The sequence below is a fragment of the Epinephelus fuscoguttatus genome, linkage group LG13, assembly GCF_011397635.1.
Source record: "Epinephelus fuscoguttatus linkage group LG13, E.fuscoguttatus.final_Chr_v1".
Lineage (NCBI taxonomy): Eukaryota > Metazoa > Chordata > Actinopteri > Perciformes > Serranidae > Epinephelus > Epinephelus fuscoguttatus.
In genome coordinates, this window is record NC_064764.1 from 12,925,496 (window position 1) to 12,953,168 (window position 27,673).

Below are 27,673 nucleotides of genomic sequence, written 5' to 3' on the forward strand. Positions count from 1 at the left end.
GAAGGGGAGGAGACAGTTACGGGGTTTGATAAATGACACAGTCATGAGGAAGACATGATGAAGAGCAAGAGAGGGAGATGTGGGACAGATGCGGGGAGATGTTAGGGGGGCGGGGGTGAAAGAGATGAGTCAAAGATACATTGTGAGGTCATTTCAATGTTTATCCACCCACGACAATGATGCGGGTCAAAGAGTGTTTCTCAAGGCAGCGAGCTGTTGTTTCAGGATGTTGCAATGATGACAGGTTCCTCGAGGAAAGCACTCATATTTTTTCATAGCTGCAGTATATTTCTCAAGGACGAGGAGGATTTTGCCAAAATACATTTTTAAACAAAACTACTCTCGCTGAGCTTTATCTGCGCAGCAATTTATCTGGCTTGGCTCACCTCATGTTCAGGGAACAACCCTGTACAGGATAAGTCATACTCCTGATGTGCTTTGCTGTGCAGTAAATGTCGTTCAAGGGTCCTGAGAAGACAGAGATGCAATGTCATGCACAAAATGAACTATTAAATCTCTTAGCACTAGCAGCCTAGTTGGGTGGCCTGTGGAACTTAGGCAGCAGCTGAGCCATCACCTCCAGGGCCTGCATTAACTCATAAAGATCACTGTCTCTTCCAAACACACTGAGCCAAAGTGGAGGTCATGCGCGTGTGTGTGTGTTGATGCGGATGTGTGCAAATGTGAGAATGTGCGTGCCTCTATCTTGAAAGCATGATAAATTATACTTTTAGTGCATATTTCATGTGTAAAAGAAGCGAGATTGCTTCATTTCACAGTCTGTGTTAAACGCGTGTGTCTGTCTCTCCCACTCCTATAATTACAGTCAGTGGTATCAGATGAAACCCCACACAGAGTTGATCTCGAGATGTGCCCTAAGTGTAAGCAACATCTCACTGCTAGATTGATGGAGAATTGGAGGAGTTCACACAAATGGAGGAGCATTATAGTGTCGGGTTACCTCTAAGTTCTCTTTCTGTGTGTCTTTCTCTCTCGTTATCTTCCTCTCTGTCTTTCCCTCCTTTCCCTTTTCCCCTTTTCATTAATAATTTTCCCTCCCTTGTTGCTCATTTCCTTATACTGGTCCACTCATTTCTCAGTTTAAATAATATCATCCCTCCTCTCCATGTTTTAGCTTTCTCCTTGTTTTGTGCAAGCAAACACACACACACACACACACACACACACACACACACACACACACATACATACAGGAAATGCATGGTAAATAAAAGCAGGAGACCACCTAGACTTCACTGTAGGAGATAAGACACAGGAGGACTCTATTTATCTGTCTGATCCACGGAAATGACTGTCTGCAGCCTAACACTATAGATCCATTTACAGTGGCAACCCTTCATTAATGCTTTGGGTGAGGCTGTGTGTGTGTGTGTGTGTTTGCACTTAGCAGTCACTCTAGGAGGAGACAAAACTCATCTCTAATAGGGCCGATGTTGCGTTCCGCAGGCACTATTTCTTTCTCAGAGGGACACATGGAAAAATACACCCATTCTAACCTGGCCACGCACTCCCACGGACACACACATATGGATGAACACACGCACACACACACGCACACACACACACACACACACACACACACTGACTGACAAAGACAGACACATGCAGCCACATGCACACAGATGTCGACAGACTACCATATTTATACCAATGCTCCAATAAATCTATCTGCTCACTTGTCTATTTTCTCTGGCTTTGCCCATGCAGCACTAAATGCCTGCACAGCTTAAAAACAGAGGGAGTAGGAGAGGAGAGGAGAGGAGAGGAGAGGAGAGGAGAGGAGAGGAGAGGAGAGGACAGAAAAGGAATGGAGGGGAAAGGAAAAGTAAGAAGAGGAGAGGAGAGGAGAGGAGAGGAGAGGAGAGAAAAGGAATGGAGGGGAAAGGAAAGGTAAGAAGAGGAGAGGAGAGGAGAGGAGAGGAGAGGAGAGGAAAGGAGAGGGCAAAGGAGCTACACTAGGGGAGACAGGACGAGACGAGTGCCCCATGGCACTTTCCTCCTCTTTGGCCTACATCTCCATGTCTTAAACACAACTGCTGGCCCGACTCTACACACCACCGTGCAACAAATTCCTGGAAAATATGAACTTGTGTCAACTTGTACAGCTCAAACTAATACAGGCCCATGCACTTTTCCTTTTTTTCCCTCCTTGTCTTTTCATTTCTGCAGCATAAATACCTCAAAACAACACCTCTTTTTGCTGAGTGGCAAAAAGAAAGGGTCTAGTTTGGTGAAAATCATCTTTTAAGTAAAAGACTAACTCGAACCTGTGCCTGTATAAAATAAATGGCACTCTCACACAATGTCTGGAAGAACTCTGGAAGGAAAAGGTGATATAAGATGTTATTAAATTAGTCTGTAAATGTTTAATGTGCTCTTGTCTTTCAAAAAGGAGAGGTATGATTTGGAATATTTTTGTCAGGACTGGGCTCAAAGCCATGGTTAAAGTTCAAACTGACAATTATACATACACAAAAAAAGAGATGAGATAAAATATGCTATATGAGAAATTTATTTGTCCTGTCTTTCTTGCATGAGGATCTTGATTCTTACAACCAGTGAATTTTATGTGCACCTGCATATGTCAACATGGTTTAAACAATAAATTAGTCCAAATACACTGTGAAATTCATTATTATTACATTATCAATAGGACCGTCTCATCAGCTGTTGTTATATAAATCTGATCCGACACATGGAAAGAATGAGATTAAATAAAAATATTAATGTTTTACTTTTTTATTTGAATAGTGTTTTGAATGTGAGTCACACACGGTAGTTTTATGCTAAATGAAAATTCAACATAGCCAGATATGAAATGACTTCTGAAGGATACAAAAATGCAGAGCATAATGAAAGGTGAAGCAAACATGACAGAATATCTTTAAATAGATGACAAATCAGCGGTAAGTTTGACACAAACAGAACCTTGTTGGCCAAAGATGATTTGCATAGCTGTAACTATTTCCATTCTGGTAAAACATGTGTATATATGTGTACTCCTCCCTGCTGCTCTTTTACTGCTACATTCTGTTGTTTTCCACCAAACCTGATTAAGATGTTGTCCAAAATTATTTGGAATGTGCTTAATGTAACATGATGCAGATACTGAAATGGTCACTCCACAGGTCAGATTAAAACATACGCAAAAGCAGACAGCATTGTGACTTTGGCGAGTCACTCACATATTCCCATTAAAGGTCTAGTGTGTAGGATTTAGTGCCATCTAGTGGTGAGGTTGCATATTATAATCAACTGAACTGAGGAGAACTATAGTGGCCATAGAGAAAACGAGAATGGCATTATCTACAGCCAGTGTTTGGTTTGCCTGTTTTGGTAGTGTAGAAGAGGACCCAATCTGTATGTAGATATAAACGGCTCATTCTAAGGTAACAAAAAGACAGCTTTGGGTGATTATAAACTAATTAAAAAATAGTTATAAATACTGTATTCAATTTCTGCTTCTCCTAAACACTACACACTGGACCTTTAATGGAGAGTTACCGAAGTTATAGCTATAAATTGTAACATCAGCCCAAAACATCATACAATACATAATATGCGACTACTGTAGTTCTATTATTTGTGATAATTACCACCATCGTGATGCCTTATATTAACACAATCAAAGTTACGGCAATAATAACTAAATGAAAAGCATCATGATTACCATGTACATATATTTACTGTTGTGCCAGATAAGATATGTTCCTTTCATAATCAGTGTGTGTGTGAGGTTTTGTTGTTGTTATTTATGTCATTCTAGTATTAAATACATGAAATAATCTCAGTTGTTTGATTGCTATATACTGGGTCATACAAATGGATTAAGGCTTAAAATGGGTGAGTGATTTCTTTCTAAAATATGAATATGAATATTAAAAAACAATCTGACTAAAGTCTATATATATATATATATATATATATATATATATATATATGCATACCAGTGTTCTTTGATTGGCAGATATTTCACTTTGGAATTAAAATCATACCGGTCTAGATGAAATGTTACCAAATAAAGTTGCACACACATTGATTATATAAAGGGCTTGGGAGAAATTGCCAGTATAGCCATCCTATAACTTGTCATTAATCAAGGTGGTCATTGGATTTGGGCCCTGCAAAAAATGCTGCCATAAAGCAGGTATTGTATGTAACAGCCAGATCTGAATCATGATAGCTTCCTGAAACACAAACATCACCGGTGAGATCAAAACAAGACGATAGTGAATCCTTAAGGGTAGGATAAGATCCTACACTCAGAGACAAACAGCCTTAAGAGAACAAGTGGAGGCAATGTATTATTATAGTTCAGTATACTTACTGTACATTGTCTGGTAATAAAACGTAAGTGTAAATGAGATGACATGACAGGTTTATGGGAAAAATACTTCCTCTGGAAACGAAACAAATGAAAGATCTTGTCTGCCTCACACAGAGACAGAGAGTCAAAGAGCAGTGTGCTTTTAATAACCAACATGATGCAGTTTAGCGTCAGACAGCAACCAGAGATATATAGAGGGTACTGTCAACTACAGGATACGGTGATAACTGGCCAACCTGCACAAACACATACTCAACACTTTCACACACACTCACACACACACACGCGCGCACGCACACACACACACACACACACACACACACACACACACACACATATGCAAATACAGTATCAAACTAAAGCTAACATCCAAAGTGCATTATTACATTAGCCCTGTATATCATAACAGATAAACAAAATACATTATATACATTTTCTTGATACCAAACAACGTCATGTTTAAAAAGGTTTCTCCTTTGGTTTAATAGAAACAGACAACCGCAAAAGTGTTCTCTTGCCAAGCTACTGAGGAAGCCAACGGCAGCCATCGTATCCAAAGTGCTTCTGAGAGAGATGGAAGTGAGTAGTCTTGTCATCATATCTTTATATAAATAACAGTCTTTGCTGGCAGGCCAAGTCCACACCTGCAAAACATGGTGTTGACAGCATTCTTCAAATCTGATAATGTGATATCATTTCCCTTTTATGTATATTTTTGACACAAGAGCAGAAAGAAAAGTCAAGACCAGCATCTTTTTTGTAACTGACGTGTGATATTCACTTACAGAGTAGGCTAAAGTAACTGTAACTGAGAGACAGATTGATTTTCACACTTTTAAAGATTATGGGTGGTAAAATGTAAAGATGCACTGATTATTACTAATGCCTCATGAAGAATATTGGGCCATAGTGAGATCCCTTATCTTTCTTTGATCCTATAGCATATCGTAGATTGAGAGAAATGTCTCCGAAGGTCTTAAAGGAATACTTCAACCCCTAAATGATCATTTGTGTATCATTTACTCAACCCATGGTACATTGTTTTTCCTCACTGAATTTGTAAGTAAAACTTTCTCGCATGCCACCAGTGAGCAAAGATTTGAAAAACAGTGAAAGTTCTTGATGAGTTAAGGTCAGCGGGGTCCACATTTAGCAACAGCAGAACTATATCGATACATTTGTTTACGAACTCTCACGCATCTCGTGCAGTGTAATCCAAGTCTCATTTGTCCGGCCATATGCTCAGTACTTCCGAAAGTGATGGCCCTTTTCAACAGAGAACTGAACAAAAAGTAAAAACATATTTATGTTCTCTTCAAAACCAGACTCCACTGACAAAAACACTAAAGTTACCTCACTGAATACAGGAGCTATAGCTAGTCTACCACTTCCTCGACTGGTAGCTGGTTTGTGTTATTTTCTGACTTTGGTGAATCTGAAATAATCCTTTAAAGCATCAAAGTCACACAATAACACAAACAACCTAAATGATCAAGGCAGCAGTAGACCAGCGGTTCCAGTATTCAGTGAGATAAAATAAATGTTTTTGTCAGTGGAGCCTGGCTTTGAGGAGAGCGCAGATACATTTCACTCCCTGTTCAGAAAGGGCTGTCTGTTTGGGAAGTACTTAGCATACAACTGGATAAAAGAGAGTTGGATTAGATACTGCACGCACTTTCTCCGAGTTTTTAAATGGATGTTTTGATGTAGTTTTGATGTTGTTTAATGTGGACCCCAATGACTTTGATTCACCAAGAACTTCCTCAGTTTTTGGATTCTTTGTTTACCAGAGGCATGCGAGAAAAACAAAGTTTACTTAATGAATTCAATGTTACACTGGGTGAGCAGTTGATATACAATTTGGGGGGTGTAGTCCTTTAAAATAACAAATAAAACAGTAATTAATCTTTGGAGGCTAAAAGGGTTTCACAATGGCAAGGTTGTGCAGAATGCACAAAGATTTGCTGAATTTGCGTATGCTGTTACAATTGCAACATCCTGGAGGCACTGATTTATTTAGCTGTTGCATTTTAAAATAAGTCAGTCTGAGACTGAACTTTCAGCCAGCTCATTAGCTTCTTCTCTTTCATTGAGATGGACAATAACATTTTTAACATTCTTTGGTCCTTTTTCATGTACAAGAAAAAGAAAAACAGCTAGTTCAGAAAAACACATTTTTCTATTTTGCTTCTTTTAGTCCCCCTGCCATGTGGATGCATTTACTTTTGGTATCTTCTGAATCTTTGGCTAGCACCTCTTACATCTGTCAAAACTCCTGGGAACCAAACAGCAGAATACGGGATCAAATACTATTTGAAATGAACATCTTTGAGGCGTTATCTGAATGTGACTGGTGAAAAGACAGAAACAAAAGGATCACCATGGAAATCCGAACCCTATCCTTCTTTCACACTAGCCAAACTAAAGCAAAAAAAAAGTATTTATAATTAACCAAGTCATATTGACGGCTGTCAACCTCAGTTCATCAGTGACAGAGACTAAGCTCTTTTCGGACCAAGCACTTCTTGCACTGGACCACGCAACACCAGTGGAAACGACACAGACAGTTCTCCTCTAACACCACTGTTTCCTCCCGGTAGCCGCGCTCACAGCACAGCAGGTCGCAGCCGCTGATGTCCATGGCCGTGCTGTTGCACATGCGCCCCCGTGTCCCCAGTGAACCAGTTTTCCGATTTGCAAGGCAAAAATCGGGCGACTCGTCAGAGTAGATGAGGTCCTGTTTATCTGGTGGCTTTATATTTTGGCCAACTGGGATCAGGGTCTTGCCATCATTGCCGCCCATCACCTTGGAAGCACCGTTGAAGCGCTCCAGCAGGCGGTCGCCTACCTCACGGAAATGAGGCATCTTTTTCCAGCAAGTGCGCAAGGTGCATGAGCCCGACAGTCCGTGGCACTTGCACTCTGTCCGCATGTAGAGCTTCACCGCCTGGGAAGGGAAGAAGTGGAGAGGTGAGTGAGTTTAGGGTTTGGGGAGGCAGGGGAAAGCAGAGAGGTGAAGGAGGGCAAATGGTTGATAAATAAGGAGAAAGAGAGAAGGTTCATGTGACAGAAAAAAGGGGACAAAGGACATTTTAAAATGTGTACCCTGAAGTGAAGCAGGATTGCATTTGACAAATGGCAGGTTCTCTAAAGAGGTAATTTATTATTGTGTTTTCATGATATATCGCAGACAAAGCCACTGGATCTCTCTCTTTCTCTTTCTCTCTTACACACACACACACACACACACTGATAGATAGGTAAGATAAAAGCAGACGCTATTCAGAAGGAATTTAACTCCCCAACCCCCCTCTCCCTCCATATTGCCTCTGGCCTTCCTACATCTAACAAGCCTTGACAACAGATCATTCACTTATACTGCACATAATTAACCCATCACACACACACACACACACACACACACACACACACACACACACACACACACCTGCCCGCTCAGACACACACACACACACACACACACACACACACACACACACACACACACACAGACTTGCAAGCATGCATACAACTACACACACATACATGCACATTAAGAGACATTTGCACGCATCACAGCACCTTTATTTCTCAACCTCTGGGCATTTGTGTTTCTCCTTTTGTTCAAATGGTTTGTTCACTAATGCTACAATTGGACTACATCCCAAAAACCTCCCTGCTCCTCTCCACCTGCCTTTGACCCCAACTAAAGTGAACTTTGTAACTCTGTGTTTTGCTTGTGCATGTGTCAACAATTCTGCAAGTGGGTGTAACAAACGGAGACGAATCCCTGACAGCTGAAAGCAAATGTGATTTACCGAGCTATATTTCAAATGATCGTAATTAACTGCTCTCAAAAGTCGCTACTTTATCTCCTCTCTTTCGGTAGCAGGTTGACTTGTTGAGGCCATACTTCACTCTGCATTCATACGGGCAACAAAGAGGAACTTTAAACTTCTACAAGGGCTGTGGAAACGTTAGAAGCTACCTGCCTCGGAGGCTTGAAAACAAAATGTGTGGCACGCTCTTGTTTTTGTGTTTCAGAAACCTGATTCTTGTTAGAATATCAGCTTACGCTGCAACACAAATATGGCTGGGGGCGATGTCTTTCTCTTTTGCATGTTCGTGGAATGATGGAACATTCCACAGGACAAGCAACACCTTCGTTGCTAAAATCTTTGAGAGTGTAGTGAAATATCAGACCTGGGTTTGGTGTAGCACAGTAGCAGTTATTTTTTTGTCACACATTACAGTTGTGTTCAATGTATTTCTAACTCTACTAATTCAAGATGTAAACAGAAACTGCACAGACATACTGAATTCTTAAACTATTTCTTACCAGCCGCCCAGCTTCATTATTGTGCAGATCAATGAGTGTCCTGATGTCGCTCTTGCCTCTTCTCCTCTTGGCGTCCATAAACTGTTTCGACTTTTCATAACCAAACTCTACATCATCTCCGCAGCCCCCCCACTCCCACTTGACTCCATCTCCAGATTGGGAGGATGAGGCCGGCCTTGGAGGTGCTCTGTTCCTGGTCGCCTCGCAGCCACACTGCAGGAGGTCTCCCATACTGCAGGCTTGGGTCACAGCGTGGGTCACACCAGCCGCCGTGATGGCATAAACAAACGCTGTCTCCCTGATATCTGTGGTACAAAGGACAAGCGAAAGAGGGGTTTGGTTTAGGGATTGGTCCCCAAGTTTGGTTTACACACGTCACCAAAATGATCTCACTATAGTTGTCAAGGAATAATTCCTAATCCAAATGTATCAAGGCACACAATTAAAACTCAAAACAGAGGACTGAAACTTGCTTTCTCTCCCATACTGAGGTAACGATTATCAACAGCTTCACATTTTGGGAAATAGGCTTATTTGCTTTTCTGTCTAGAGTTAGATGAGTATACCTGTTTTTATGTCTGTAAGCTAAATATCAAGCTACATTCAGTGGCCAGTTATCTTAGCTTAGCATAGCAATAGCAATATGAGCAATATGAAAACAGATCTGCCCACCACCTCCTCTCAAGGTGGACAGAGCCAAGCTAGCAGAAAAACCTAAACAGGTAGTTGTCAACATACGTTGCATTCATTTTGAAGGATATGTGTTGGAAAGTAGAATGAGCAGGCTTTCTCGTTTTTCATTTCAATACATTACAATTTTACTGACACAGTGACATGGTATGTATATGATAAATACCAATGACTGTTTGTAAAAATTGGCGACATGACAGCTCCCCAAAAGTGAAGCCAAAACAACTTGATTGCCCCCTGGTGGCTGGCTGCAGCATAGGTCATAAACCCTGCCCCTTCCATGTACCAAAAACCCAAGTACTCAAAGTACATGTATATGTCAAAATGTTTTCTGTTTTTTTAGGTAGTTCTTATCACTGCTGTATGTTCAAGTGCTCATTTTCTGATAAGTTTGGTTTTAATTAGATAATTGATGCTATAAAAAGGGGGTGTGATATTATGACTGACAGCTGTGTATGTCAATAGAAGTACTTGCGATTAATGGCACTTCTTGAGATTGGGTTATACAAGTGTATGGGCGATTGATACTGCAGCTCCGCTTCCTGATCATTACTGTGCAGACTCTGGCTCCAAATTTGACAGCAGCCATATCTGACATATTTCTGCTTCATTTTTGGAGGTGGAGATGCGTTGTCCATCTTTAAAAACAGTCCATGATGAATACCAACACATTACACCACACAACAGTCAGATATCTGTTAATCATTGTTATACTCAATCAGTCACAGGACAACAACTGGGAAGAAGAGAGAACACCGCAAGTGAAAGAAACTAGTTTCCATCCATCAGTTCACTCATCCGGGCTTCTGTCTCTGCATCCAGTCCGTCAATATCGCGGCTACATGGAACAGGATAAAAGCACCTTTCTCTCAATCCTGGTCCATTACTACAATCTCAAGCGTCATTGGATTTGTGGTGCTGAGAGGACGGCTATTTCTCCCTCTCTTATGCACACTCATACACACCACAGCTGCTGGTTTATTTCGGGTGCAGAGCTTAACACTCCTGACTGAAGGCATGTCCAACCACAACTGCAAATTGATCGTCTGTCCTCGCCGGTGGCTTCGGCATCGTACTCGCCCTCGGCTCAACACGTCTTTATCCATAGTTATTGCAGCTATGAAAGAATCTCACAGACCTACTGGGTTGAAATAACAGAATGCTTTATTGTAAGTATCTTATGAATTCTTTGTCCTCTTTTTCCAGCGTCATTTTTGCTGTTACCACTGTTAAAAACCTGACCATAATCTTTCCTTGATGGGAGATCTTTATTACGGTCGATCGATGGCATGGTGTGACTTTTTCATCAGGTGGGGCTCTGTGTAATTTAGCCGCTTTTGTAATCTTCTTTTGCAGCGTGTACAGATGCTTTTCAGACCATTGAATTATTGAATAACAAATCAAGCCAACATTTTGTCAACCCACCCAAGCTTATTTTTACTGACATAATCCATTCAAAAGTTGCCGAATTGGGGGGAATATCACAGAATCTGCCAACATTTCTTGTATTTATTTTTTTTGCCCCAGATCTAGTTATATTTGGCATACTGTGGCAACCCATCAGGGGCCACCAGGAAAATATGAACACGTTACACACATACTGATGTCAGGCAGAGAAAAGTAGGGCCTGTAGGCAGCAAGTTTTCATTGGCCATCAAATGTTTCTGTAGTATGTCAGAATAACAACTTACATTAATGCGCATACACATACCATAACAATAATAAAAATGACTTTTCATCAAAATATGTATTCTACAATTGAAATTCCAAAGGCTGGGGTGAAGCCCCAGCACCCTTAATGGACCACATGCCACTGCAGAGGAATCTAAACCTTCTGGACCTTTCATATCTTTTTAAATATTTTTGTTTAGGTACTGACATTAAATTAAATATTGCTTACGAACAAAATAGTAAAAAAGGATGAAACTGGCAATATTTTAAGCAAATCCCGTGAAAAAAAACAAAACCAACAATGTGACTCACATGTAGCCTGATATATGTTATTGCTGTGCACTATGGAGCTCAGTTTTTGTCCAAAAACAATCAAAAACACATGCACCACTCCATTGCAGTGGGTGATATGTTCCCTCATTACAATGAATATGGGCACTGTATTCATTTTAAGTCTATCTGTATACACTTTCTTGCAGCTATAAATATTCACCAGAGGACTGTGTATTCATCCACTGCTAAAAATAATCCCTGACAAATGCTGTTTTTACTCCAGTTTGAGTAACGTTTGCTTAAAACAACAGTGCCCATCTGTTAAAGGATATGACAAAACCTTTTTAAAAATGGAGATATATATTTAACACCTGTAAAAGATGTACTGTATGTCTCGAGTGGGACCAAATGGGCTTGGGGCTAAGTGCCATAGTGCTGAAAGACAGACTAATGTTTTGCTAAATGTTGGTCTCTTATAAGGATTTGTTGACAATAAGAGTGTGTAAATTCTGTCCAGAAACAACCAAGCAGTGGGAAATGACAGTGATGATTCCAATGGCAGAACACTGAGAGATGAGGGGGAGAAAAAGAATAGCCACTTAGCGAGCCATTGTATGTGTGTGCGGAGACTAAGCGAAGGACTTTTATTTCTAAGAGCTGGAAGGCAGTGAGCGTGCAGTCACCACCGTCAACACTGCCAACTCCATATCGCATGATTCAGTGAATGGGATTCATTAGGAATGGTAACACACATACACACACAATGGGTGGCGTGCGACGAAACCTGCACACCCCAGCACGCCGTGATATCAATACCAGCTGTACACTCCAACACCCAAAGATGTCTCCAATCCAGGCAAATTTGTGTTTGCATGCCTGTGTTTCAATGTGTATGTGTGGGGAAAGTATTTTATGTAGATTTAAAGCATTTATGGCATTTGACAAATAGTCACTTAATTTTATTAATGTGTTACTTAACATGGGCATGGTGGTGCACTTCTGCAACTGTGCATGTGTGCTGTTGTTGTGTAGCCTCCTCGCAGCTCAGTTGAGACCACACCTCGGTGTTCATGCTGCTCAGCAGAATATGGCTGAGATTTTCAGGAGCAGCAACATACTCAAATCAAGATGTGTCGTTTCCAAAACCTCCCTGAATCTATTTCGAGACACGTGTGTGAAACATCAGCACACAACTCAATATTAATACAATATGGTGATATCAGCACAAGCTGTGTCCAAACAAGCAGGGAGCCTGTCCAGATGTCCTCAGATGCACTGGTGAAACACTGCATTTAGTAGAAGAAAACTGCATAAGAAACATGTCATGATGACATCTAATTTAAGCAAAAATGTACTTGACCTTATTATCATACTGAACTTGTTATTGTGGTTTATTATTAAAAGTATGAGTAACCTGGAGCAAAATATTAAGCAACTAAAAGCAGACAAACTGAAAGAGACAGAACGCAAAACAACAGAGAGTACAAGAAAATTCAAAAAGCGAGAGCAGGGGGTTAAAAGAGAGATAAAATAGAGAGGATTATTGTTGTGTGTAAAAGAGGCTATCAAAAATCTAATGATTTGAGGCACCCTGTTTCATATTTTCCTCGGAGACATGAATTCCAAACAAATTCTCTGCCACGGCGGATGTCTGGGCCTGTCTACGTCTGCTTCTAATTCCAGAAGGCCCTTCTGCAGGAATTAGAACATATTATTAATACTTTGACTTTTAGGTAATGGGATGTGAGAGCTAGTTAAAAATCCCCTCAGAGTCCAGATAAGCATAGTTAAATAAAAATACATTTGTTTTCTCAAAGGGAAAGGTGTTAATTCTGAGGATCATCTGTGTAAGTAGATCTGGTGACACCTTCGGCGACTGGTGGTCAAATCAGGGGCTCTTTCCAAATGCACAAAGATTGGAGCATGCAGTGAGGATGGTAGGAGACTGGGATGCATCCTGCAGCATCTAGTCTGCCAGAAAGTCTCTGGGAGCCGACATCTGTTGTGGCTGAGGATAACTGCAACACTATCAGATTAGATATTCTGTGATATTAGGTCACTGCCAATCTGAAAATGTGAAGAAACTATGAGCTAAATAAACTATCAGAAAAGTACAACAAGTAACAGTTGTCTAACCTTACCAATGAAATTCTAATGACAGCAGACCTTAAATTGGTGGGAACCTGCTGACATAACATGGACACAACTGTTATCTGAACACCTAAAGACTGCAATATCCGGAGTGATTCTTAACAGGTAGAGATGTTCCATCAGTTCATGCATTTTCAGACTGGCTTCCCAAGAAAAACACCATCAGTCTTTTAAGCAAGTGCCCCAACACAACATCTTTTACACTGAAGTGACAAAGCCCTCTAGCAGCCAACGAAATTACCATGGGAGCAAAGGAGAAAGTCAAGTGATGTCATCATAGAGTGACAAAGTCCATGTAGAGAGAAGGTCAGGGTGGATGGAATCATCAACATAGCGTCGGACTTCAGCGTGGAAGGTCGCTCTAACCCTTGTCTGTCGGTTGGGAGCAATCATTTGGACAATATGTTGGGAAGAATGTTTTTTAAAGCATTATGACGCTTGTTCCGTAACCACAACCACATGTTTGTTATTGTAACCATGACAACAAATGTCCCCTAATGTTAACAAAGTAGTCATTTAAGCCCAAACCACTATGTCTACCTAATCTTAATATAGTACTTATTTTAATCCAAACCATGATCTTTCCCTTAAGCTAACCATGTGCCTTAACCTAACCAAACCTAAACCATAGTGTTCTCACATCTTAAAACTGATTTCATTTTCAACTGTGATTTCTAGCAGTTTTGGAAGGCACAGCCAAATTATTTCATCCTGCCGATAGGGGCGTCAGACCAAAAAATGCCTATTTGTGTTGTTCTAGAGGAGATGGATAAAATTTTAAACCTCTGCAAACCTCTACTTCTCCCTGTGAGGCAACCAGCTGTGGTGTTACCTCCCAACCACATACCACCCCAGCAAGATTGCTCATATTTGTTAAATACATGTCTGGTAAGAGCAACTGCTCACAAGTGGGATTATTACAAACTGGGTCACAAAAGAAATGATGTGCAAGAGTAGAAACCAACAAACTGCAGCACCCTCTCTTACTGATTTCAAAACACTTAGCTGGAAAACACAACAGCCTGAGATTTATTACGTTATTCATTTAGATCCAATCAGCATTTTAGGTATGGCCCTCTCTGTGTGCTTGCCTGCCTTTGGCTTGAAATGATATAACATCACAAAAATCAATCCTTGAGGGGTGTCACTATCAGGTTCGGGGGAATCACAGCATAATACTTTTTCCTGCCAAATATAAAGTACAGTGGCTCTACCCACTTACTTTAAATACCAGTGAAACACAACACAACACAAAGTGTGTAAGAGTGTAAACATGTAAACCCACTGGAGGACTTGGCGGGAAGGGCAATGGTCAGGGTGGGGCGACCAACCCTCTTGGTCTCCACCTGTTTGAACAAACCGCAGCAAAAGTGCCCCCTGGGCTACCCCCAGGGAAGATAAAACATGAGTGACCTCTAGGGTGGTCTTCAATTAGAGAAAATGTGATGAGGTGCTTTCTAGAGTGCCCTTCCAGTGGAGAAAACATGATGAGGTACCCTCTAGGCTGTGTCCTCTGCAGTGATCTGCCAGTAGAGAAAAACATGATGAGGTGCCCTCTAGGGTGATCTTCCCGTGGAGAAAACATGATGAGGTGCTATCTAGGCTGTGTCCTCTGGGGTGCCCTTCCAGCAGAGAAAAACATGATGAGGTGCCCTCTAGGGTGAGCTTCCAGTAGAGAAAACATGATGAGGTGCCTTCTAGGGTGCCCTTCCAATAGAGAAAACATGATGAGGTGCCATCTAGGGTGCCCTTCCAGTGGAGAAAACATAATGAGGTGCCATCTAGGGTGCCCTTCCAGTGGAGAAAACATGATGAGGTGCCCTCTATGGTGATCTTCCAGTGAAGAAAACATGATGAGGTGCCCTCTAGGGTGCCCTTCCAGTGGAGAAAACACGATGAGGTGCCATCTAGGGTGCCCTTCCAGTGGAGAAAACATGACGAGGTGCCCTTCCAATGGAGAAAACATGATGAGGTGCCATCTAGGGTGCCCTTCCAGTGGAGAAAACATGATGAGGTGCCCTTCCAATGGAGAAAACATGATGAGGTGCCATCTAGGGTGCCCTTCCAGTGGAGAAAACATGATGAGGTGCTATCTAGGGTGATCTTCCAGTAGAGAAAACATGATGAAGTGCTATCTAGGGCACCCTTCCATTGGAGAAAACATGATGAGGTGCTATCTAGGGTGCCCTTCCAATGGAGAAAACATGATGAGGTGCCATCTAGGGTGCCCTTCCAGTGGAGAAAACATGATGAGGTGCCCTCTAGGGTGATCTTCCAGTGGAGAAAACATGATGAGGTGCTATCTAGGGTGCCCTGCCAGTGGAGAAAACATGATGAGGTGTTATCTAGGGTGCCCTTCCAATGGAGAAAACATGATGAGGTGCCATCTAGGGTGCCCTCCCAGTGGAGAAAACATGATAAGGTTCCCTCTAGGGTGCCCTTCCAATGGAGAAAACATGATGAGGTGCTATCTAGGGTGCCCTGCCAGTGGAGAAAACATGATGAGGTGCTATCTAGGGTGCCCTTCCAATGGAGAAAACATGATGAGGTGCTATCTAGGGCACCCTTCCATTGGAGAAAACATGATGAGGTGCTATCTAGGGTGCCCTTCCAATGGAGAAAACATGATGAGGTGCCATCTAGGGTGCCCTTCCAGTGGAGAAAACATGATGAGGTGCCCTCTAGGGTGATCTTCCAGTGGAGAAAACATGATGAGGTGCTATCTAGGGTGCCCTGCCAGTGGAGAAAACATGATGAGGTGTTATCTAGGGTGCCCTTCCAATGGAGAAAACATGATGAGGTGCCATCTAGGGTGCCCTCCCAGTGGAGAAAACATGATAAGGTTCCCTCTAGGGTGCCCTTCCAATGGAGAAAACATGATGAGGTGCTATCTAGGGTGCCCTGCCAGTGGAGAAAACATGATGAGGTGCTATCTAGGGTGCCCTTCCAATGGAGAAAACATGATGAGGTGCCATCTAGGGTGCCCTTCCAGTGGAGAAAACATGATAAGGTTCCCTCTAGGGTGCCCTTCCAATGGAGAAAACATGATGAGGTGCTATCTAGGGTGCCCTGCCAGTGGAGAAAACATGATGAGGTGCTATCTAGGGTGCCCTTCCAATGGAGAAAACATGATGAGGTGCCCTCTAGGGTGCCCTTCCAATGGAGAAAACATAATGAGGTGCCCTCTAGAATTGCCCTACCAGTGGAGAAAACATGATGAGGTGCTCTCTAGGGTGCCCTACCAGTGGAGAAAACATGATGAGGTGCCCTCTAGGGTGCCCTTCCAATGGAGAAAACATGGTGAGGTGCCCTCTAGGGTGCCCTACCAGTGGAGAAAACATGATGAGGTGCCCTCTAGGGTGCCCTACCAGTGGAGAAAACCACTGTGTGAGCGTGTCTCTATACCTGAGTGTCTACCTGTGAAAATCATTAATGACAAAATGTTTGAAACAATTTATGACTAGTTTAATTACCTTGCAACCACTGCACAGCCTAGGGCAAGAGTCCTTGTTTATTCCACAGTGGTACAAGACTCCACACACACACATACCATGCACAATCTATAGAGACGCTCAAAGAGCCACAACATCCCTTGTGTGATTACCAGCATAACTGTATGCTGGCTGACACTGTCAGTCATGACTGCTCCAGGGTCTGTATGTTATTTAAACACGGATGAGATTAAGGAAAAGAGGATAATGAATAACAATTTATGATGAGAAACAAGAAATTTGACCTTGTTTTGAAGCTGCTTGTACGTGAAAGGTTCATGTCCGTTCAATTCCGATGCAAATAGGTTGTCATCCTTGTGTCGACATGTTCATTCATTCAGACTTGTTGCAATGAAGGTGTGAAATGGCAGTGTTTCAGTCATGTTGTGAAATCAACTTAAACCCCTATTATACAAACACACACACACACACACACACACACACACACACACACACACACCTATATGCACACATTTCCACACCCGTCTTCCTCTGCCACTGTCTCTCTTCAAGTGGATTCATGCAAATGTCATCATGTCAAAAATACTGCAGACATTTGCAGCATGTCATATGAATGTTTCTGTGTGTGTTATTTCAGCCATACAGCTGGAGATTTGATGTATGCATTATCATGTTCATCATCTAAAACACTGGAATGAATGAAATACACACAAATGCATGCATGCTGGCTGTGCAGTCAGTCATCAGAGCAGAATACCTTCAACTTATCTTATTACTCCCCTAACAACTTTTACAGTCAGAGACATGTTGTCACACAGCAGCTGTGCCGTCCTGTAACATGTCACAAAGCAGACTGTTCTTATTTACTCCACCATATGACAGAAACCGAGTAGGCTGTTAGGTCAAGGAGTATACAGAGTAACAAAGCCAAACAAACACGGGACTTTGAACCTGGAGACAGGGGTCTGTGTCCTGAAATAAACAAAACAAAAGTCCACAAATTATCTTTGGACACATTACTTCATCATGCCACTTCATGTCATCACATTCCACTTATTATGTTACATAACATGACATCATCTTATGTTAAGTGACCTTACTTTGCCAGTAGGGGCACTAATTTGTAAGATATTATATAAACTATGTGTATTATTTTTCATGAGATACCAAAAGAGCCATTCTAAGAGGATATGTTGCACAAAGTTGCACTTGAACACACCACAAAGGCGACAATCAGCGGCACACTTGCACATATGTTCTGCGCCTGTATGAAAGGAAATAACTCTCCATACCAGCAGACGGCGGCAGTCTGGATTCTTCATTCAAAAAAAGAAAACCAGACAACCGTCATGACACTAGTTAGCTAGTTAGCACATGGACAACACAATCCCATGTTGAAAAGCAAAGAATATTTACCATGTGCTAGTGAACAATAACAAAAACGACTATGAATCGTTTCTGCTAAATAGGTTCATGGTTAAAATGGATAACATTCAGCAAAGGGCTGCAAGCTGGAAGATTAAGAGTGACATATACTCTAAAGCTATGTAAGACATGCAATTCACTAATAGTCTGAGAGGAAGTGAGGTAGACCTACATCTTTAAAGCCACTATGTGTATATTTTCTAATTTCAGTCATATCAAAAACAGAGCAGACAAGAAAGCACACAGTATGCTCATGCCCAACACCCCCACGGACACACACATGAATGGAGTGAAAGCTGCAAAGACTTCACCAGGATTGTCTCATATCTTTACAAAGAATAACCCATGTCATTAAAATAATTTGAAAGACATATCACATACAATCAAAGCAGAGGTCACTGAGTTTAAGTACACCACTTAGAGAGTGAACACACAAAGGAAATTTTATTTTGACATTTACTGCTACTACTTCATGACAAACAGTCATTAAGAGCACATCCAGGTAATTGAGGACAAAGGCTTCAAAACAGAGGAGCACTTTGGCCTCCCTCATAGACAGGCAGGAATTTATGATTAATTGCAAGTCTGTCTTCTACTGGTAGATTCTTGTCCCCTTTTCCCTCTCTCTTCCTCTCTGCCTCACTCTATCTTTGTGTCTTTTTTTCTCTGCCTTTCTTCTCTTTTCAGAGACACTGGCAACTCCAGCAGTGTCAAAAGAGATAAGATTAAAAACAAATATGCTTTTTAAGCCTATGGTTAGGCTCAGCTCCAGGAGTTATTGAAAAATTATGTGAACTTTTCTGATGGTGTGAGGCCAAATTATGCTCAAATTCCTAAGTGAATCCTGAAATTCGGTTAAGGATTTTGCCTCTGGTGTGCCACCCCAAGATTTTTAGTGGACCCCTCTGGCCACCCCTATGACACATTTCTGGTGGCACCACTGAAAGTACCTCATGTGGAGAGAGGATGCTCTCAATGAAGAGTTTTAATTTTGAGTGGATTCATGTTCAGTAGCTCATGTGATTTAGAACAAAATCGTATCAATGACATGCAGTTACAAAAAACTGAGAATGACAATGTCACTATCCTAACTTATCTTTCTGAGTATAAAAATTATGGTATATAAATGCAGCCATATATCATCTTCCTTGGAACAGAATAAATATGCACTAACTGATTTTTGAGCAGCTAAGGAGGCAGAGCAGGCTGATGGAAGATTGGTGCTTCGATACCCAGCTCCTCTAGTCCCCATGTCAAAGCATCTTTGAGCAATATACTGAACTCACAATTGCTACTGAGAGCTGTGCCACCTTTGTGCATGTAATGATTACCTCCTGATGAGCAAATTGGCACCTTGCAAATTTTGCAAACAGTGTGTGAAAGTGTGTGTGAATGGGTGAATGTAGCATGTAGTGTAAAGCCCATTGAGTGGATAGAAAGGTTCCATGTGGTAAGTCCATTTACCATTTACAAATGATAACAGACTTGTTTACAGTGCAAAGTTCTGGCACAGATCAAGGAAAACATTTCTTGGAAACATTCATCTGCTACTTTACATATTTTTGAATAATGTAAAATGTCAATTTCATGGCTTTGTCTCAGCAGAGACCAACAACAGGAAAATGTTTGATCTCAAAAGTTTGCATCACAGTCAAACAGTATTATACTGCCTAGAAAGTACTTTTTTTTTTATATACACTTAGGCCAAGAAGTAATCACAAGTTTTCCAAAAATGGGAAGGTTGTGCAGCTTTGATGTAAACAGTTCAGGAGATTGAAAAATAACAATTCAGTATTGACTGTTATATTGTGCCATGGAAAATTAATATGATTAAAATGTCAAGTGCCACTTAATGGAGACGTTAATGACAGGCGAGCACAAAACTTCAGTATGCACATATTCCAGCAATGGTACCCAAAATGGTTTTAATAACATGCTTGACACATCTTTTGTCATATATTAATATCAGTTATTCCCCGTTTGTTTATGAAACACAGAGATAAAGGCTCTCTGTAGTTGCAGTCAAAGAAGAGACAGGCAGCTCTCTATGAATCTAATCATACAAGAGTAAAACCAACACAGTAATTGGAGAGGACCCAGCGGTGACCCAACATCAGTTATATTACAGACTTCAAAGAGCTGGAGGAAGATGTTAAGAGATCTTGCGAAAGATGTTAAGAGAAAAGGGCAATTTTCGCTGATCATTTCAAGCGTGCCCAATCTGATGAAGAGGAGAGTCAGTCAAGTGTGAATACGTCTGGTCTGAAGTACAACAGCTGCCCTTGTCTGTTGGAGTGCCATCAGACAGGGATCTGACCTCAAGTTGACGTAAGGCCGTCAGCTGCGGTCATGAGGCCACGGGTTCAGATCCTAAGGTACTCATGGCTGAAAAATGGAACATGACAATATTTTTAATGTGTTCTTTAAAAACCCTCTGACAGGCTTTTGGAAGGACTGATGGAGTGAGCCACAAAGATGATTGTGGGAATTTATATCTCCTCCATCAGCTATGTACATCCAGGTCAAGGGTAAAAAACATCCATAGAAATGAGTCACATGCACCTTTTTTTCTTTTTAAGTTTCTGACAAAATCCAAATAACTGGTGTGATCTGTTTCAATTTCAACATGTCCTCATACCTAAACAACAGCATAGGTAATTTGCCAAAGACTCCCAAAATATATGACATGTATGCCCATTGTACCAGTGATGGGCACACATAGTAAGGGTCTCAGTTTTAAACATGTGGTTAACATTGTAAAACAGTCATAATAATCCACCAAAACTGCTTGGTTAGGCTGAGAAAAAAGATCATGGTTTGTGTTAAAATAAGTATGTTTATTGCCTAACTTATAAAACATACTAAACTCAAGTCACATATGTGCGTAATTTACTGAAGTTACGTACGTAAATGAAAATAATTAACGTTGCCCTTGGTTTCACAAAGCACTAAAAAAACAGTCTCCTGGGTTAAAGTCCTGTGTTTGTTTGACCCATCCATCCACCCCAACTGCTTCCCTACGTGGACTTGATCGCTTTCTAATTTTAACTACATCACATCATTTTTTTGCTCCCATCCAAATTATTACAGCCATTAGAGGTTGCCACCTAGCAATAAATGAAAATATGAAAAAGACAGTTTTGGGTTTTTTTATGTGTGTGTTAAAGTAAGAATTCAATGTTTTGGGAATTTTGCCAAGAGCACTATAAGAAGACTGATACTTCTCTCATGTGTATCCATTGGATATAAGGCTACAGAGCCAGGATGCAGTTAACTTGGCTTCGCAAAAATAAACAGGGGTTAGCCTAGCACTTCCCACAGGCAACAAAATCTGTCAACAAGCACCACCAAAGCTTACTAATTGATATGAAAGATCTTACATATATTGCTGTAACCCTCAAGAAGTCATTGTGCCAACCCCAATGAAACCACAGTGCTGTTTTTACACTTCCTTGTTTGTACAGATTAAACATAGAACAAATAACATGTTAGTGATCTTACAACCCTTTTCACACCTGAAAATCTGAACCAAGGTCTACATTTTTGTTACACTGTATACATTTAATCTGGTTAGTTTTGGTTTCTAACTGCAATTATGCAAGTGCACTAAAGAACCATACATGACACACCTATGCCCTGGTGTCATCACCTACTTAAGCTGTGTCTCCCTATCCCTAACATTAACCGGTTTGTAGACGGGCTCTCCTGTCCTCTCATATCCCCTCTCTCTCATCCTATTGGAAAGTAATTGAGAAGAGTCAAAATGTTTTCGAGTTTTTTTTTCCAGCTGACTCTTTATAAAGTCATCTTCTCCACTCCCCATGTGCTACCATAGTTCATTTGGTTATGCTGCGTTGTTCATGGATAAACTGAAAACTACACTGCACATTTACTACAATTTGCTCTGCTCATGAGCATCTGTCTGCTCTGAGCCCAGCCACCATCACTCTCTCTGTCACTACACAACATACAAACACACTACACACTGAGGAGCTACACTACCCTTATCACATTATGGTAGCCTGCCAAAACTTCCTGTAATTGGTCCAAACGTTGAATCCATCTAAAATCTGTTATCACTCCAGAAATGAACCAAACCATGTTTCAGTTTGATCTGGACAGAGACTGCCCCTTTTCATTGGACCAAGGCTCGGTTGTGTGGTTTGGACCGTTGTCTGTGGGAGGCTTCACACCTGCAATTTTGGATCGAACCAAGCTGATAAGTCCAAAAGTCTGGAGCAAACAAGGTAGGTGTGAAAGGGCCCTAGAGTGCTTGTAGGCAACTTTTGTTACCTTTGGACGGAGTAGGGCTCCCTTTCTTTCCAGTCTTCACTAAGCTAAGCTGCTCCCGGCTTCATATTGAACAGACAGATAAAAGAGTTGCACTGATCTTCACATCTAGTGAATAAGCCTATTTCCTTAAATGTCAAAGTATTGCTTTATGTATGTATGAATGGAAATCCGTACTAGATAATAGGGGAAAAAGAGAAACACAAAGTTAGTTATCAACAAGCCAAACACATTCTTCTTTCACTCACCTTGCTGCAGTATTTTGCCAAAGTACTTGTTGTGGCTGGTGCAGTTCCACCGGCGGTACCTGAACTGGTACTGGCACTCCCTGACACCCAGTCTGGCTCCTTTGGCCACCTCACTGACAATCTCTGGCTGAGTTTGGCACAGCTCAGCCTGCTTCCCCGCTAGGCGCTTTGCCTTCCTGCAAATGCTGTTGGGGTCCATCACCAGCGGACTGCCCACCGCCCTGGAAGAATTTAAAGAATGTTATGTAAGAGCAGAGAACAATATCTCAGTAACATTATAACAATAGAATAGTTCCCAATTTTCTTTTTGGTGAGCAACACCTGTTAACTTAATCACACAGTAGACAATGTGGCCGCACTCATCAGCAGCCACAAACCAAATGCAAGTTAAGTTTTTTCTGTGGCTGCTGAGCCTGCCAACTCTACCCACCACTTCTCGGCTGCGGCGACAATGTGCTTCTTGAATAGGCACGTGGGAGACAACAGGGCACCGAGTTTCCCAGAGACATCTCAGCTCTGACGTCAGATTCACAAGTCTGTATTTTGCTATTGGACTGCACTTGAGAAAACTGTGTGGTCCTCACAGAGTTGGAAGTGAAACAGTTGGAAGTCTCTTAACAGACAGGCCGTTTACTGTTGATCTTAATGCTAAGTTGATTTTGGTAAACCAGAAGGCAGACTCTGTAGATTTCCTAATGATACAGCCTCTCTGGAGATTCTGTAGCAGTTAAGAGCTTCACCGCTTAAACCACACATATCCCTCGAATCAGCGCAGCTAAAACAATTCCCAGATTAAACCCACTGAGATGAAAAATGTACATATTATATTACTAAAGAGAGAACAAAAAATGAATGTTTAAACCTGTAAATCAAGCATGCCTCATGTAGTTTAAATATTTAAAACATTAAAATACATATACATACATTTTGTATTTGATGAATGCAGACCCTGGACCTCCTCAATAGCTTTGACAGATGAGTGTATATAATAAAAATAAATAGTTTATTCCAACTCTTAATGGGAAAGAGGGGCTTGGCTCTAGCACTTAGAGGCACTGCCAGCATCTGTGGCCACTTCAGTGGCATAACAGGAAAGTAGCTTTATGAGATGACTTTATTTCCATTCTTTTCCTCCTCTCCTTGCCTCAGCTGTCCTCTACTCATCCCCTCTATACTGTTCACTTTATTCCTGTTCTCACATCCCCCGCTTTCATTTACTCAATCGCTTTCTGCAAGTCTTCTCCACAGTTGCCGTTAGCTCACAGAATTGCTCCATAACTTCAAGTTTCACCATGACATAGGTGTCAGGAGGGGTATGAATGACACAAAGAGGGAGTGCAAAAGACTGAGAGTGAGCAGAAGACTACCTCATAGGTTTTCATTCAGCCTTGTCTCTGTTAATCACACCGCCTGATATCATTCATCTGCCTCGAGAGTTTGTTTTAAGAAGCAGAACAAACACTCGCCAATCCCCTCTCCTGGCGGTCTGATACCAAGCAAGACATTTGCACACCCACACACATGTATGCACAATCATCCTTGCACACTCAGTCTCTGTGTTTTGGAAGTTTTTTTTGTTTTTTTTAAAGAAAAACGATTGATTTTTATTTTATAAAAAAGCTATTCATATGACAGACTAACATGTCAACACGTGATTGAATGAAAGCACAATTCACAGGAAATCTGGTGTCAGCTTTTTAGCCAAAAACATCATGGAAAGGAAGATCCAGAGGCAAACTGCACACACCAGGACTTAAATATGTGATAATGGCAGGCAGCATGGATTACAGTTATGGTTTCTTTGTAGTCCATTCCAATAATTCAATTTGTCCAAAGATTAAGGGAAGTAAATGTATCTAATCCTACAGTGTGAGCTCTGATATCTGGTGTTTAATGTGGAAATTATAGTAAAAGATCATAAGTGCATTGGCAAATAAGCATACATGTGCTGTCTACACAGATACACTCCTGGGACACCCACTGCTGCATTCCTTCTATGATTATTGAGAGTGTATTGACAACATCGCTATGGAGACAATGCTGTATTTGCAATACAGGTGTTCTGTGTGTACAATGTGTGTGTGAATATGTGTGTTCTCCTCAAGTGTTTGCGTGTGGGAGCTACACAGATAATGAAATCATACAGACAGTCTGTATGTGTTAATTAGCAGGTACAGGTACAATACTTAGCAACGTACACTCCCTCTCAACAACCTCTCATTATATACCCACTGCAATCAGACTGCACGTGTGTGTTTGTGTGTGAGAGAGACAGACAGACAGAGAGAAAGAGAGATACATGCAAGTGTATTCCTATACAGTATGTGTAGATTTTTATGGATGTGAGAAAAATAATTTGTGTTTGTCTGTATGTTTGCCTGTGCGTGCGTGTGCACATGCACGTGCAAGGGGCAGCACTGGGAAGCCAGCTCTGTCAGCAGCTCACAATAGCTAGCCTGGTTTTTACAATGGGAGGTGTAGAGTTGTAAAACGAGTGAATGTACTAGATGAAGTTTGGATGGTGTCCTGGAAGCAAAAGACAGAAACAATTAGAGGGCTTTGACAATGAAAAAAATTCCCTATGATCTCTTTTTGCACAAAAGTAAGTACTGCAAAGAGAACCGGGAAAAAAGATTTCTCCTGGTGGAGGATCAAATGTAACAGTAGTTATAAATTATTCTTGTTTTGTGCACTTATGCACTTTGTGATGAATATGGTAATCTGCATGCACTTTGTTTTTAATGTGTCACCCTGAGTGGTGAGTCTACCGGTGATACATACATTACACTTTTTTTCTTTCAGTTTCTTCAGGTTCCATGTTTGACACTGGGACTGAGGATAAATCCTGGAGATTACTACAGTACTGTGTAGTACTGGTATGTAGAAGATCTGGACTCAGGCAAATGTGGTATGGATCTGGGATCTGTCTTACATCCGTGTAAGCAGCATCTTCTCTCTTTCTTCTCTACCTGTACATTCTCTCAACAGGTCATAAAAAATAAACACAATAAATTCACATGCTGTCATCTGCTTTATTATGCAATTTAACTAATTCCAACACTACCTTCCAAAGACCGAGCAGCTGCACAACAGTTGCAAGGGGATACTGGAAACACACAATCGGTCAGAGCAGAGAAATGAGCAATAGCAGGACTTTAATTGATTTGAGGCTAATTGCATAGCTGACTTTCATTAAAGTTAGGCGACAAGCTGCTGTGAGTTTCAACGATTAAGACAGATATCAAAGTAAGTATTTGTAGGTGAGACCCTTTCTGACACAGTAGGATGAAATCATCCCTTAATTTTAGTTCAAGGCCTATTTGATAATCCCTACTGGAGTGTCTTCAGTATAAGTTTAGAAACAGGGCATGATGGGAGGAGAATGGGAATGTGGTCTGAATCGGAAAGTGAAGTGAACTGAGGTGGAAAAGCGCATTGCCGCTGATATACCCAAAAATGGGGTGCAATAATTGGATAATAGGATGACTGTAAGCGGCCTGCATTCTTGCCCTTGTTTGGAGATTAGTACATAAAAGTGTGCATCCCTGTGAGGTTGAAGAAGATATGTGAACCAAAAAACAACAGATATGTTGCATTGTAAGATAAGGAGCTGAATCAATTACAGAGGTCTAGGAATGAAGTCAGTACATTCCGGTCATTTTGCTCCTTATTTCAAATGACCTGAAAAGCTGATAAGCAAAAATCCACCTAAAATGGGTTGTTAGGATATCTTATAAACTAATTATCTAACAAATGCTCATGATAGGCTGTTTCTCGCAGCTGTTATAGTAACATCTGTAGAATAACTAACTTATATAAAACAATTTCTGAACTTGCTATTTTTTATGAAATCAACTTGAATTTCTGGCGCTGTTTGCTGCTTGACCGCCCCATCAATACAGGTGTTGGACCGCAGTTGAAAGGTTGCATTTGAAAGGCTAATCGCCATCAAATATGGATTGAAGCAGAATAAAAGCATGTTGTAAATTTTGGAAATGATTACACCTATTTTCTTAAATCAATTTTGACTTTTGAAACATGCTCTTGAATTATTGGAAATGTTTGGCATCCTCTGGAATCCTCCATCAGCTTTGCCAATGACATGGCACTATACTATCTTAAAAATACATTTGACGTTTGTAGATGTAGTAGCTTAATCTGTAGGTGGCTAGCTAAGCACTTTTGTGTTTATGTCTGGGGTATTTATTTAGTTTGGAAAACCCCACTATATCTAGAAGCTCAAGTTGGCTGGCGCATTCTACAGGGACTAAAAAATGCATCTGTTGCTAGGTTGTTACTTTGGTTCAACCTACTTGCTGGAGTAGTAAACTAGGTTCCCTTGCATATAGAAGTCTAGTGATATGACTGATTGCTTTCCGGTTATTAGTCAGATCCCATGTATTTCTATGGAAATGGAGACTACAGTTAAAAATGTTTTCTTTTACCTTGAGAGCCAACTGCCCCTCAACACCATATATTTTGATTATATATTTTACTTTGTTGGTAATAGTTGTATAATCACAACATTACACAAGACAGTGTGCTTTAACTTCATTTGTAGCACTTCAGTGACGCTTGCAGACCTCGGTGCAAAGGCCTCGGTTCTGACCACATCACCGTCATGCCACAAATGGGGTTACATAACACCCTCTCATGTAATATTGCTAAAATCCAAAAAGTGCGTGTGGAAGGTGCGACGAAAAGCAGAATTGCTTAGGGCAGCTTGAAAAGGTTTAAGTGCAGAACATGTCATTCATGCATGTCATATGCAATATTGTCTACACTC

At 41.1% G+C, this 27,673-nt stretch overlaps 1 protein-coding gene across 1 annotated transcript in view; it reads right to left on the bottom strand.

Annotated features, from left to right (window-relative positions):
- Positions 1–2,758: 2,758 nt before the first annotated feature.
- wnt6b (wingless-type MMTV integration site family, member 6b) overlaps positions 2,759–27,673 on the bottom strand; it is a 33,971-nt gene continuing 9,056 nt past the window's right edge. Inside the window, exons 2-4 of the mRNA XM_049594615.1 lie at positions 22,888–23,108; positions 8,688–8,992; positions 2,759–7,295 (exon numbers count right to left, since the gene is read on the bottom strand). Coding sequence (XP_049450572.1) covers positions 6,834–7,295; positions 8,688–8,992; positions 22,888–23,108 — 988 coding nt within the window. The 3' untranslated portion in view covers positions 2,759–6,833. The remainder of the gene's footprint in view (positions 7,296–8,687; positions 8,993–22,887; positions 23,109–27,673) is intronic.